This window comes from Desmodus rotundus, chromosome 3, assembly GCF_022682495.2.
Source record: "Desmodus rotundus isolate HL8 chromosome 3, HLdesRot8A.1, whole genome shotgun sequence".
NCBI classification, from domain to species: domain Eukaryota; kingdom Metazoa; phylum Chordata; class Mammalia; order Chiroptera; family Phyllostomidae; genus Desmodus; species Desmodus rotundus.
The window spans coordinates 110546662-110561756 of NC_071389.1; the positions used below are offsets into that span (position 1 = coordinate 110546662).

Sequence of the window (15095 nt, forward strand, 5' to 3'; positions counted from 1 at the left end):
TAACCTTTGGCATTTTAATTAGGATGTGTCTTGGAGTGTGCCTCTTTGCATCCATCTTGTTTGGGACTCTCTGTGCTTCCTGGACGTATATGTCTATTTCCTTCACTTAATTAAGGAAGTTTTCTTCCATTTTTTTTCAAGGAGATTTTTAATTTCTTATTCTTTCTCCTCTCCTTCTGGCACCTCTATGGTACAAATGTTGGACCACTTCAGGTTGTCCCAGAGGCTGCTATACTATTCTTGTTTTTAGGTTATTTTTTTTCTTGTTGTTGTTCTGATAGATTGTTTCTGCTACCTTATATTCCAAATCATTGACTTGATTCTAGGCTTCATCCACTCTACTGTTATTTTCTTGTAAATTGTTCCTTATTTCATTTAGCGTATCCTTCACTTCTGATGGGATCATTTTTTATGTTGTTGAGGCCCTCGCTAACTTCCCTGAGCATCCTTATAACCAGTGTTTTGAACTCTACATCTTAGACAGTAGATTGCTTAGCTGCATTTTGTTTAGTTCTTTTTCTGGAGTTTTGACTTGTTCTTTCATATGGGCCATGTTTCTTGGTCTGCTCATTTTGGCAGCCTCCCTGTGTTTGTTTCTATGTATTAGGCAGAGCTGCCATGACTCCCTGTCTTGGTAGTGTGGCCTAATGCAGTAGGTGTCCTATAGGGTCCAGTGGCCCAGCCTCCCCTATCATCCAAGCAGAGCAGAGTACTTCAGCTACGCCCTTCATGTGGGCTGAGTATACCTTCCTGTTGTAGTTGATCCTTGATTGCTGTTGGCAGGCCAATGGGAGGGATTTACCCAGGCCAGTCAGCTGCAAGGACTGGCTGCAACCACTGACCACCCACCTCTGCTCTCTGTGGAGGATGAGCTGTGCAGAGACATGGTGATGGTACTCTGACATGGTGTGTAGCTGTGCACTGTGTGCACAGGCTCTGTGGTTTCCTGGGTGATGTAGTTCAAGATAAGCCCACACTGTGTTCTACCCAAAGCCACCCTGCCTGAGCTATGAAGCACTCTGAGATGGCTGCTACTTGTGCTGTTCTTGGAGATGGCCAGGCAAAGCCAAGCTGTGAATCTTCTCTGGCTGCTGCCAGTACTGAGCCTGGGGACACTGAGCAAGAAGTACAGGGGTAGGGGGCTTACTGTGGCCTGATGTTGCTTGTTTGATAGGATTTAGGAAATTGTGAAGCATGGGTCAAGACCAGCCATTCATATGGAAATGTCATGATTAACAGTTTGGGTGGGCCTGTAAGTTGTGTGGGACAGAGTCTCAGGGGATCTTCTGGGTGGGTCTTCAACTATGACACCAGCTGTTGGCTCGGTGGCTCTGTCTGGTGAGGGTCAGAAAGGGGAGAATGTCCTCTGCCTGCTCTTCTGTCTGAGAGAAAGTTGACTCCTAGGTCCTGCCTTAATGCCAGGCACAACAATTCCTCCTGGTATGCCACTAGTGCCTTTTAAAGGGTACCCTGGTGCTGGAGGTCAGAGGGAGTGAGTCTGAGGAAGTTCGTGTGTGGGTTCTTTCAGGCCACCTGCTTGGGACTCTAGGAGTTTCTTGCTGTGATGCAATCCCCGCTCCTTTTTTGCAGCCAGAACTTATGGGGACTTATCTTTCTGGCACTGGAACTCTGGGCTGGGGAGCCTGGTTATTGGGCTGGGACTCCTTGCTCCTTTGATATCCTTCCTGAATTCACATCCACCACACATGGATGTGGGTCCAGCCTGTTCCACGTCTGTACCCCTCCTACCAGTCTGGATGGATGTGGGTCCTTTAATTCCGTAGTTGTCAGACTTCCACTCAAGTTGAGTTCTGATGGTTCTGATCAACGGTGGTTTCACATTTTAGTTGGAAGTTGGGTGTGGTTGTGCCAGGAGGTGAACCATGTTTATCTATGCCTCAATCAGGACCTGAAGTTACTATTATTCATATTTTACATCTTCTTTTCTTCCTCTTCTTCTTCTTAAAGAAAACTCTTTAACATATTTTTAATCCTCACCTGAGGACAAGCTTATTGATTTTAGAGAGGGGAAAGGAGGGAGAGAGAGAGGGAGAGAACCACAGACGTGGAAACATCAATCAGTTGTCTCTCCTACATGCCCTGACTGGGGATCAAACCCACAACCTAGGCAGGTGCCCTAACTGGAAATGAGCCCGTGTCCTTTCAGTTTACAGGAAGACACTCCAACCACTGAGCCATACTAGTCAGGGCAGCACTTCTTGTAATACTGGTTTGATAGTGGTGAACTCCTTTACCTCTTTCTTGTCTGTGAAGCTCTTTATCTGTCCTCTCATTCTAAATGGTAGCTTTGCTGGGTAGACTAATCTTGGTTGTAGGTCCTTGCTTGTCATCACTTTGACTATTTCTTGCTGGTCACTTCTGGCCTGCAACATTTCTGTTAAGAAATGAGCTGAGTGTCTTATGGGTGCTCCCTTGTAGGTAAGTAACTGCTTTCATGTTACTGCTCCTAAAATTCTGTCTTTGCCTTTAGCCTTTGGCATTTTAATTATGACATGCCTTAGTGTGGGCCTCTTTGGGTTCATTTTGTTTGGGACTCTACACTTCCCGGACTCGTATGTCTATTTTCTGCACCAGTTTAGGGACGTTTTCCAGTATTATTTTTTCAAAGAGGTTTTCAACTCCTTGTGCTCTTTTCTCCTTCCAGCACCCCAGGATGTGAATATGTGTATGCTTGAAGTTGTCCCAGAGTCCCCTTAGACTATCTTCATTTTTTTGGATTCTGTTTTCTTTTTGCTGCTGTGATCGTGTGTTTTCTGCTATCTTATCTTCCAAATCAGTGACTCAATCCCTGGTGAGAAACCATATTTTAACATGTTCTGCAGGCAGGGTTGGAGACAGCAGAGACTGCTTCCAGCTCTGGATCACACAGGACAGGGGTACAGGGGAGCAGTGCTTTGGGTGCCAAATGGACAACAGTGGCATCATCCCTAAAGGAAAAAGTCTAAATCCTCAGGAGTTTAATGGAGATCCTGAAATCCTGAGGCCGGTCCCTCTGGACTTGTGGGATTGATCCCTAGGTTTTCCTAGGAAGGCCAGAACATGGGACCTTTCCTGGACTTGGATCCCCCCCACCCCACCCAACATTCCTGGTAATTTTCATATCCCTCTGGGCAAATAAGGTGTGGGCAAGCTAAGTGCTTCGACTTTGCCAGGAAGGTGGCAGGAAGTGGTTTAGAACTTCAGTGCAAAGTACAGAAGTGGTCAAGTTCAGACAGAAGTGGTCAAGTTCAGTGGCTGGTGGTCTGTCATCACCCAGAGCCCACTGAAGATTCACACTGGGCTTGGAGTCAGGAGATCTGAGCCCCTCACCTGCTTTGCTTCTCTGTGCTCTCTGTGTCCTCCCCTGGTACATGAAGGGTCATACTGGCAGTCACTGACATGCCTCCCTGTCTTGTCTTGTTGTAATGGTTTGTAACCCCCACAGGTGCCAAAGGTTCTATTAGAATTCATCGAGCTGCTGAGCCAGCATAACTACCTCTCCCTGCCAGAGGCAAACTCCATCATCTACTATATTGCCCAGCTCAGCGAGCCTGACCCCACAGTGAGCAGGGGCTGGGCAGAGAGGGGACCGAGGATGGGGGCAGGTCTCAGGGGAGGGAAGAAGTGAAAGGCAGGGTTGGAAGCATAAAGGCAAGAAGAGGGTAGCCTAGCATGTGGGAAGGGCCTTTGGCCTCTAAAACCCTGTGCAGTGAGACAGGAGAAGCCTTGAACCCAGAGACTTAGCTAGCATTAGCTTCACATTTCAATCTTTCCTTTTCTTATTCCAGAATGAAGAGGACATTCAAATAATGTGTTCAGAAATTCTGGAAATGGTACAAATATCTAGGATCAAACTGACCTCTCCTTTTTCTCCTTCCCTGGCTCCTAGATCACTATCCTGGCCCTCAGACCGCAATCTACATGACTGTCCCCACCTCCATCTAATCCATGCTGTCTCTTCCACCCCTTTCCACCTCAGTTTGGTTCCACTCAAGTGCCTGAACACTTCTGAGAAGTAATCAGTGAAACAAAAGAGGGTGGTGGATCTGGAAGCCTGAGCTTCAGTCCTGCCTAGCCAGTTTCTAGCTGTAAAATCTTGAGTATTTTGTTGTCTTAGCTTCAGTGTCTTTTGTAAAAGAGGGGGGTGATCATATTCCCTGCCTGCAATTAGCAGCCTCTAGGGGATCCTGGGGGCTCAAATGAGCTGATTTGTTTCAGAGCTGAGTGAAGGGCCTGGGAAGAAAAGAACATAAGATTTACTCTCCCTCCCAGAAGCTTTGCCTCTTGACCTTCAGCACAATTCTGTCCCTGGAAGGTTCCCCAGTGAAGCTGATTACAAGTCATACTTTCCAAATTTCAAGAAGCCCCCATCTATCTAATCAAGTCCTGCATAGTGTAATTTTAATCTATACCTTGGCTCTATTTTTACCAATATGGAGAGGGAAGGAGAGAGGGAGAGAGGGAGGGAGGCAGACATGGAGGGCGATGGAGGAAGAAGAGAGAGAGAAAATGAATGTGAATGGGTGACGGAGGCTGTGTATACAGGCTCAAATGCCCCTCCAGGAAAAAAAGACAAGGTCATGAGGTTGGAGGACTAGGGACTGGGATTGATTGGAGGCTTGGCATTGACGTTCTTGCCACATCTCCTGCCAGGTACCCTTGCCCAAACTGATCACTTTGGCATGTTACCCCAGCAACATCTCGGCCATTGTGCCCCTGAGCAAGGCAGCCACGGAAAAGGCTCTGAAGGTCCTCTCCCTGGGCGAGGTTCCCAACCTTAGTGACTTTCACCACATGCGTAAGTACAAGAGCAGGGCCACCTGGGGACAGGTTCTCACTGTGGAAACTCAGGCTGTTGTGAGCATGGAGTGCTGGGATGGGAGGCTGGCTGAGACACTGCAGGAGTGGTGGGTGCAGGGAGAGGGTCCAGATTTCCGGGGGATGCTGCAGGTCCCAAGCCTGGGCCATGATGGGAGGAGTACGGCAAAGGGTTAAGACAACAGTTTAAGGGCATTTGGCCTTATGGATGAAAGGGGACACCTCTGGAAGACACAGTTCCTTCTTGCCTTTTTTGCTCATTTTAAAACACTGGAGTTGAGATGTGTGAGCACAGTTAATCACAACTTAATGAATACGCAGACATTCCTGACCCTTAGTTCTTCCTTTGCCCCAAGTCTGAGCCACACTCTGGGCTCACCCCATCCCTGACCTCTAATCCCACAGGGAGTCAAGGGTAGAGTTCGGGTGTCTGCTCAGCACATTATTTGGTGTATGTATGTTTTGTATGTATTTAATAGGCCAAAATATAATGTTTTGTTTTTAGACTGAGTCAAAAGTCACAAATTCCCATGGCATTGATATGGACCTTCCCTCTCCACTTTGCTCTTCCTCCTCCTCTGTACTGATGGAGTACTGATGGGGAACTGCCAGTGGAGTCTGGAGGTTGAGCATTCTGGAGTGAGCACTGACTCTGTTCTCTTCTTTTATCTTCTCTTTAACTTAGCCACCCAGGTCATCTTATCACAGAGACTCCTCACTCAACTTGTTGTAAGTGATACCAGATGAACACTACATCTCCATCCATCCATTCTTCCATCTACCCATCCATCCACCCATCAATTCATCCGTCTATACACTTATCCACAAAGAGTTGAGTACTGCGCTCTTTCAGGCATTACACTGGATGTGGACTAAATAGGTAACACCTAGGATCATCAGGGCCAAAGTCCTTGGAGCAGGGAACTGGGAGTATAGTGTTGGGGTCTGGAGGTGGGGAAAGACTAGGGAATGAGAAAGGTCCAGCCTGTCTCGTATGTAGCCTTATTGTGAGCTGCTGTCTGTTCACCTTGGACAAGTCCATATGCCTTTCTGGACCTCTGTTTTGAGCTTCTCTATTTGCCCAGACTTTATGTGTAGACATTTTGACTTGGAGACATCACTCCAAGTGTTCAAAATGTCTAGCACATAGAGTGATAAATGTTGCCCTACCATTGAGCTGTACGGTCTTAATGGGAAGACAAGCCTGGGAATAACCATCTATAATCCAGTGTGATCAATGTACTAATAGACTAATGCACAGGGTACAATGGGGTCTTCTAAGGACAATGAGTTAATATGGGATCCAGAAGTCAAAAAGGCATCACAGAAGAGGTGATGTTTCAAAATCATCTTGGAAGATGTAGGGTTCAACAGGTGGAAAAGAAAGCTCCAGCTCTACCATTCTGTTGGTTCTAATTTTCTTCCTTCTCTTCCCTTCAATTCTTTCTCCTGCTTGCATTTCTTGCTTCTCAGGTGTTTTCCCAGGAGCCTTACACGGTAAAGGAGCTGGGTGCAAGTTCTCTAAGGCTACTTCATTCCCTGCACCCTGTTATCCACTCCAATGTGGGCCATCTGTGGAACCAGGCAATCCCGCAGCTGTTGAAGATACTGGAAGGTAAGGGATTGCTGAGGAGCAGAGAGGAATGGAGCAGGGATGGTGGGCAGACTCCAGAAGAGGTGGAGTCTCAAGGTACAGGATGGACCTTCCTTTGGGTTAGGGAAACTGAGATCAGTCTCTCTGTCCCTCTGAGATGCTGTTGGACATGTCTGCTTATTTGGGTGATGCTGGGCACTGAGCAGATATGCAGTCCAGAGTTCTGTGGCTCCAGAATTCCCAGAATGACTCCTGCCCCTTCTTATGGACAGAGGATCAGGGAAGAATGTGGGTTTTGGAAACAGACAGACCAGTTTTGTATCCTCACTCTGACCCTGGCCAGCTGTGTCTGTTTGACCTTTGGAAAGTCATTCATCTTCTGGAGCCCTGTGAAGTGGGAGAGCAGTTATCCTGTAGGCTGAGTGCTGCATGGTCTTTAAGTGTTCCCTTCTCTGGCTGGCGCCTTACGGTTGGGTGGGTCCCATGCTCTTTCCTTTGTTAGATCACTCTGAGGAGAACCTGAGTCAGAATGAATGGGAGGACAGGCTGCTCCAGGTAAGCAGTCCCCCAGAACTCCCTCCCTCCACGCTTGCCTCCTTTTCCCTCTTCAGGATCCTGAGGGAGGAGAGCCTAGTCACGCTAGAGATTGAAGCTCAGGGAAGATCCTTCTGTGGTCCCTTGCCTCCTGGCCCTGCCTCAGTCTCTGACTCTATCCTAATCCTGTCTCACCTTCCACAACTTCAAGGCCCTATATCAAGGAGAATAAGGGAAAGGGCCCTAGCTGTTTGTCCTTGGGCAAGTTACTTAGCCTTCACATGCCTCAGGTTCCTCATCTGTAAACTGCAAGTTCCTCTCATCCTCCAGAATTAGATAGGATGACATCGGAGTGGGCCCTGTAAATTGCAAAAGGCCTCACACATGTAACTGGCATTACCGTCATTGTCACGTGTTCTCATTCTCCAGTCCTGACGGCCCCCAGCATGTAGTTCACTCCTTTTTCCACATGTACAGACCATGACCCCTGTTTCTTGCTTCTTCTTGACCCCGTTCTGTGGGGCAGAGAAGGCCTGCCACTGTGCTTTGTGGTCCTTGTCCCTTCCTCTTCCTCAGTTTTTAAATCAGTCTTTAGTGGCCATCAATGATGACGACTGGCTGCAGCAGCTCATCAGAGTGCTCTTGAAGATGATAACTTACTTCAGCAATCATGGAGACGGAGACGGAGACGAGAAGGTGTGTCTGGGTGTGTGGTGGTTGCAAGGGCAGAGGTTGGGGTGGAGGCTGCTGGTGGAGGAGCCTGGTGGTCACACAAGGGGCTGTAGAAATGTACGTGTAGTACAGGCCATGGGGGAAGAGCAAGCCGGTGTTCCTGCATGCTGGGAATTGAGGGGTGGAGAGGACCAGAAACTGGTGGTCCCCCTGGCACTTCAGAAACATCAAACTGCCTTACATTTGCTTAGTGTCTGAGGCTCTATCAAGAGCTTAGCCCTCTGCTTTCTTCATCACACCTCCTGGTATTCCGTAACATAATGGAGCTGGTACTTGGGTGCAGTGGAAAGATCATTGATTTTGGAGTCAGATTTACTCAAGTTAATCCAAGTAATTAATAGTCAAGGGCACACCATAGACCAGGGACTGTGCTTTCTGTCAGGGATACAGAGCTGAGGAAGAAGTAGAGGCTCCTCTGCTCACAGAGCCCAAGGTCTCTGGTAGCGAAGGCCTGGGTTCCTTCCCTGGCTTTTCCATGTGCTCCTGGGTTAGCATCTGTGAAGCTTCAGTGGTTGGTAGGGATACACAATGAACCAAGCAGGAATTCTGATCTTATTAAGTTATTAACATGTGTACTAAATACCTGTAGCACAGCAGACACTGGACTGGGTGCAGGGTCTTCATATATAAAAGACACAGACCCTGCCTGCCTTCAGGAAACCATTGTCTGCTTGAGTGAATGGACAAGGAAATGGGCAGTCATTCTCAGTGTTGTGTCAGGGTGGGAAAATACACTGTGCTTGGGAGCACAGAGGAGGCCTGTGGGGGCTGGACAGAGAAGCTTTCTCAGAGTGGTCCACTGTGTAGGTTTGCTCAAGAAGTTTGTGATTTTAGCACTGAAAGTTTGGCATCCAGGGAAACTGCCTTCCTCCTAGACAAACTAGGAAGGTGAGTCTCCTGCAGAGGAGTAAGTCTGGGAAGATGTGCAGACATTTGCCAGCTACACAGAAAAGTAGGTGCCTTAGGTCAGGGGAGGATTCTTGTCAAATGATTTAACAAGGAAGTAGAGCAGGGAGGAGAGGCTAAGGCTGATCCCCTGGGAGGCCTGGATGGAAACTGCCCTGCAGTCTCTCCTGCCTGGAGACAAGTGAGGGGACTTTTGTAGCCGGCCCCCACTTTAGTCTGTCACTGGCTCCAGGTTTCCAAGGTTGGTTGGTCAGGGCAGGGACAGGAGACAGAACAATGTAGTAAGTAATGAAGCACTGTAGCTCCCAGGCCCCCAGGACAAGGAGGTTCCCCCCTCCCACCCCCCTCACCTTAGGCAGGTCTCTCCCTGAAGGCTGCAGGCTGTAGCTGTTAACAAAAGTGCCTGCAGCCAGTTGAAGGGAAAGAACCCTAAGGTCTGAAGGACACACCATGAGCATCCACCAGAGGGGCAAGAGATGCCCATAGAGGGGCTGTTTGGGAGTGCCTCAAGATACTCACCGCACTGCTATAGACATGGTGAGCTGGAGGTCAGGGAAGGCTCACTGAGGTGAGATCTGACAGATGGGAATGAGACATTTTGAAGAGCCCAGGGAAGAAGGTTCTAGACAGAGAAATAAGAAGTGCAGAGACCCTGATGTAGGGAGTGTGTGAGTCCAGTGACTGGTATTACAAGGTAGTCTGGGCAAAGTGCAGTAAGCAAGGACAAAGGCCACTGAAATTCAGAGGAGGGAGAGAGAAGGACTACCTAAGAGTATCTTTCCAGTTATGCAATTTTGATTTAAAACTTATATGAATTTACGGCACTGTGGTTTATTTCGAAGGTGGCAATGGGAAGGTTTGTGAAGGATGACCCCTAAATGCTGAGAAATTAGGAATGCAGCTTTCTTTTCCCTTTCACCCCTGCTTCATAGGATTGCTGCCTTATCCAGATGCCTCAGAGAGCAAGAGGGCAGGGTGAAAGATAGGGCTGTGGGCAAAGGTGGTGGCTAGTGTTGGGAATGCCTGCCTTAGCCTTATTCCAAGCTATGCATGACCCTGCCCCTTACCTCTCCTAGGCTTTCCTGTATAAATTCTATGGCTTCTCCCTGTGGACCGCAAGGAATGAGCAAGTGATCAAGATGATGCTCTCTGCCCTGCTCCAAACTTCCCATGAGGAGCTGCGGGAGAGGGAGGTGATGCAGAGTGTACTGGCAAAGGGGGAGCCTTTTCAGTTTGAGAGGCAGGCAGGCTGGCAAGGTGGCTAGAAGCTCAAACCTGGCAAAGCAGACCACTTGGGTTGGAATCCCAGCCCTGTCACCTATTAGCTGTGTGCCCTTGAGCAAGTAACTGAACCTCTCTGTGCCTCAGTGTCCTCCTCTGTAAGATGGGGCTATGATACGTAAGATGGGGCTATGATGTGTACGGGATATTTCCTAAAAAGTCTTTTTTAAATTTTGAAATGATTTTATACTTAAAGAAAAGTTGCAAAAACAAACCCCAAAGAACTCCTGTTTATTCTTCTCCCATGAAATTCTCTCTGCAAAATCTTAATGTTTTTCCATGTTTGCTTTATCATCTCCCATATAAATTATGTAATTTATTTATTTGTGTTATTATTATTGCATCTTCTGAACCTGAAATGGATGCTGCAGTCATGATGCTCATTTACCCCTAAATACCTCAGTGTACATTATCTAAAAATAAGATATTCTCTTACGTAAGCACGGTCCAGTACCCAAACCAGGAAATTAATAGTTGCTGCAGCACTATTATCTCATTTACAGACCCAGTTTGAAAATCATCAATTGTCCCAACAGTGTGTTTTAAGTCAAAAGAACACCATTCTTTTCTGTGGTCCAGAGTCTAATTCAGAATCGAGCACTGCATTCAGTTGTCATTTCCTTCATTGTTCTGTAATCTGGAACAAGTTCCTCCTGTTTATCTTTCATGACCTTGACATTGTAAAGATTTTATTTATTTATTTTCAGGGATAGAGAGGGGAAGGGAGGTAGAAAGAGAGGGAAAGGAACATCGACATGTGGGAAGAATATTGATGGGTGTGCTCTTGCCTAAGTCCTGACTGTGGTCTGAACCCACAACCCAGGCTTTTGCCCTGACTGGAATCGAACCTGGGGCATTTCGCTTTGTGGGATACACCCAACCCATGGAGCCACACCAGTCATGGGCATGATCTTGACATTTTAAAAGAGTACAGACCATTCATTTTGCAGAATGTGCCTAGGTTTTGGTTTGTTTCATATTTCGTCATGATTAGATTCAGATTGTGCATTTTTGGTGGAATCCCACAGAAGTGACATGTGTTGTAGGGTGGTTTTGAGGATAAAATGTAAAGGCAGTGAGAAGAACGCCTGGCACCCACGCACTCTCCACGTGTTGCTGAGTTGTGTGTTGGTGTCCATGCTCTGAGGCCTCCCCTTTCCAAGGCCCTTCCCCTGCCAGATTCTCAGAGCACCCATGACCATTGTGAGCAGGAGCAGTGGCTCACCAAGCCCAAGGTGCAAACAGTATCATTGGGGAGATGACACGTACAGGAAGGGGACAGCTAACTACACAGAATGGCCTACTGAAGGCTACGTGAACTGTCGCTGAGGCATAGTGGCCATGTGGGCTGCCTGGGACTTGGGCTGCTTGAGGCCGGTTTCAAAGAAGGAGGGAGGCAGTCATTCCCACTTGACATAACACTGCGAGTCAAGACTCTGGATCAGGAGCTTTAGGGGGCCCATCTAGAGGACAGTCAGGGGTCTAGTGGGACTGGAATGCAGAGTTCTTTGACAAAGAAGTAAAAGTGAACTCTCTGCTAGCACTCAATTTTGACCAGGAGGCATTGGGGGTGCCAGGTGGAGATGTCCATTAACCCTGTAGATTTGGAACTCTGATCTGGGCTGGATGTTTAGATTTGGGAAACATGTTTTCCCTCTCTGCAGAGCAGTGTCCCTCAGAGCGTTAGTGTGAGGGTCAATGAAATGACATGTATAAGGCTGCTACAACCTAAACACTAATATTCTGATGATGTCAGTTAGGATGATGATAATGATGATGATGATGACCAGGATGAGTGGAAGCCATGGCTAAGGGTGACATAGGAAGAGGGACAGAATAGAACCCCCTTCCTTTTAAAATTAATTTATTTTTATTGTATTTTTTCCATTACCATTTAGTCTGCTTATACCCCTGCCCCCACAGTCACCACACTGTTGTCCATGCCCATGAGTCCTTTTTCCCTTTTGCTCAATCCCTCCACTACCTAACCATGTCCCCCATAGCTGTCGGCCTGCTTTCTATCTATGAGTCTGTATCTATGTGGCCTGTGAGTTCAGTTTGTTCTTTAGATTCCACATGTGTGTGAAATCAGTTGGTATTTGTCTTACTCTGCCTTACTTCACTTACCATAACATACTCGAGATCCATCGGTAGTGTCACAAAGGGTGAAATTTTCTTCTTTTTTATGGCTGAGTAGTATTTCACTGTGTAAATGTCCTATAGTTGTTCTGCCCACTCATGCACAGATGGACACTTGGGCTGCTTCCATATCTTGGCGATTGTAAATAACGCTGTGACGAACACAGGGTTGCTTACGTTCAAATGAATTAGTGTTTTGGGTTCCCTGGGATATATTCCCAGAAGTGGGATCACTGGACAAACAGCAGATCCATGTTTAAGTTTTTGAGGTATCTCCATACTGCTTTCCACAGTGGCTGCACCATTCTGCACCAACAGTGCAAATGCCTTCCCCTTTCTCCACATCCTCAGCACTTGGTGTTTGTTGATTTATTGATGATAGCCATTTTGACATGTGTGACATTTCATCTTTGTGGTTTTAATTTGCGTTTTTCTGGTGATTAGTGACCTTGAGCATCTTTTCATATGTATATTGGCCATGTGTAGGTCCTCTTTGGAGAGTGTCTGTTCAGGTCTTAGCCTATTTTTCAATTGGGTTGTAGGTATTTTTGGTGTTGAGTTTTATAAGTTCTTTATACATTTTGGATGTTAACTCCTTATCAGATGTGTTGGCGAATATGTTCTTCTGTCCTATGGGTTTTCTTTTTACTTCATTGATATTTTCCTCTGGTGTGCAAAAACTTTTTAGTGTGATATAGTCCCATTGTTTATTTTTTCTTTTGTTTCCATTGCCAGGAGAGAAGTATCTGATAAAATATTACTATGAGCTATGTCTGAGATTTTGCTGACTATGTTATCTTCTAGGATTTTTATGGTTTGGTCTCTAGTGTTTAAGTCTTTAACCCATTTGAGTTTATTCTTTTGTGTGGTGCAGAAGGTGGTCTAGTTTCATTTTCATGCACATGTCTGTCCAATTTTCCCAACACCATTTATTAAATAAACTATCTTCAGCTCGTTGTATGTGCTTAGTTTCTCTGTTTCATATTAATTGACTCTAAAGGTGTGGGATTATTTCTGGGCTCTGTATTTTGTTCCATTGATCTGTGTGTGTTTTTATGCCAGGACCAGACTGTTTTGATTACTATGGCCTTATGCTATGATTTGATATTAGGTAGCGTGATTCCTCCAACTTCGTTCTTCTGTCTCAGGATCACCGTTGCCATGTGGGCCCTATGCGTAGAATCCCCTTTTGATACTCCACTAGTCCCTAGTGGATTCTAATTGACCTTTCTAATAAGGTAAAAATTTCCCTTCATCTACTTGGAGTTCAAAAGTCTATGAGTGCCACTAAATCTCCTTCTTCAGGATCTGTGTCTTGGAGCCTGTGAGTGTCCCGAGGTCCTCCACTCTGCCTTCTCTTGCTGCAGGGTCTGAATGGTGGCCCTTCCAATATGAATGAGCCAGTTGGCAAACAGCTGGCACCTGCATGTCTGTGTTGAGCATTTCTTTGGCTCTGTGCCCAGGCATCCTCATTGCATAAGCTCTCGGAAGAAGATCGGCTGACACTGCAGTCAAAGGGGCCTGTTATGAGACAGAGGGATTTAAGTTAAAGGCTTCCCCTGGTGGGAACCAGACAGTCAGTCCCCAAGCCCTAGTGCTTTTGGCTCTCTCTAGGTTGTTGATTCCCAGATCCACTTCTAGCTCCAACTCTCAGATCCCCTGGCATTGAAAACATTTCCACTTGGTTGTGGTGCCACACCTCCTATACAACACCACCAGGGACTCGCTCCTTCCTCTCTCTCCAACCTAGACAGGCTCACCATTTCACCTGCCTATTTTGGTCAGAGTTACTGCTGTCTTCTGTTCTCCTAAACTAGACATGTGGGCTTGTCTGTTTCTTCCCTCTCTTCCATCTCCTCTCTGATTAGCTACCCAGTCCTGTCGAATAGGTGCCTGAGATCTGTTCTTCCCCCTCTGTTCCCTTGTCAGAACAACCATTCTCTGAATTCCTAGTACATATAAAAGTATCCTCAATTGTACAATGTTGGATTTGATAACACCAAGATTTTTTAAAACCTGGGACTCTTAATTTCTTGTTATTCATTGTCTTCTTGAATAAGTTCTTGCAAAGATAGTTTCTTCTCCATCTGGATTTAAAACAGGGCAAGTCTAGGCAACCGAATTTCCCTTCCATTTCTTTTCCCCCCTTTGCTCTCTGCTCTCCTTTCCTCTCCCTTCTTCTCTCTAAATCCACTTCTGGAGAGCATAGCAGGTGCTTGGCTCACCCTGAGCTGTGGCATGGGGTTGAGGCTCTCCCTGTTACAGGGCATTGCTGTGGCGCTCAGTGTCGTGTCCAGGAAACATCTGAAGATAGTTCTGGAAGAAGTGGGACTCTATAGTGCTGTCCTCACTGACAAGGACACGTCGCCAATCCCGCAACTCATGAAGGTCATACCATTCCCAGAGGGCTCTGCCCACCTCCCACAAAGAGCCTTCCAAGGCAACCCCATCACCACAGCCTCCCAATTCTCTGAGGCTTTGTGACACACCTATAAAGGGCTTCTCTTTCCCTCCAACCAAATGTGGGAAAGATTCCCCCACCCCTCCGTTTTTCTTGCCCCCTCCTGTGTACACTTTAGGCCCTGGTATATCACCAGCTGCATGCCCTCTTCCCCAAATTGCTCACCATTCCACTGCCCCATCTTCCCTCCCTTACCCTCTGGGCCACCTTTTCCTCACTGAGCCTCCATTTCCCCATCAGGTAAGGTGGGTTAGGCGAGGAGGAGCCAAGTTTTCCTCTTCCCCCTACAGGAACATCAGCAAAGGGAATGGGCGATGGTGTGTTATATGATATGCTTAATCTTCAGCAAAGTTATTGTAGAGAGCAAGGAAGCCATCTTCCCATACTTAGATGGCATCCTGGCCTTGGTCCTGCAGCACTACCAAAACTGCATCGTGGAAAAGGTACTTCCTGCTTACTCTGCTGCTCCAGCATCCCTTCTCTGCCATCTGTTCCCCTGCCCTTCCAGAAAAATGCCTGGCCTTGAATGGGAGTCAGGGGGTGAGGCTAGTACAGTTTCTTCTCTGACATTTCAATCCTTTCACTTAATCCCACTTGAGATTCTAATTGGCCAAGCAGGGACCACAGGAA

The 15095-nt window shown here is 46.9% G+C and overlaps 1 protein-coding gene across 1 annotated transcript; it reads left to right on the forward strand.

Moving 5' to 3' along the window:
- Positions 1-1024: 1024 nt before the first annotated feature.
- LOC128780383 (maestro heat-like repeat-containing protein family member 1) lies at positions 1025-9995 on the forward strand. Its single transcript, XM_053919720.1, has 8 exons — positions 1025-1126; positions 3446-3562; positions 4654-4798; positions 5504-5547; positions 6292-6433; positions 6915-6967; positions 7523-7642; positions 9661-9995. Exons 1-8 carry the CDS (start codon positions 1025-1027, stop codon positions 9847-9849), a joined length of 912 nt encoding a protein of 303 aa, XP_053775695.1. The 3' UTR covers positions 9850-9995.
- Positions 9996-15095: the final 5100 nt, after the last annotated feature.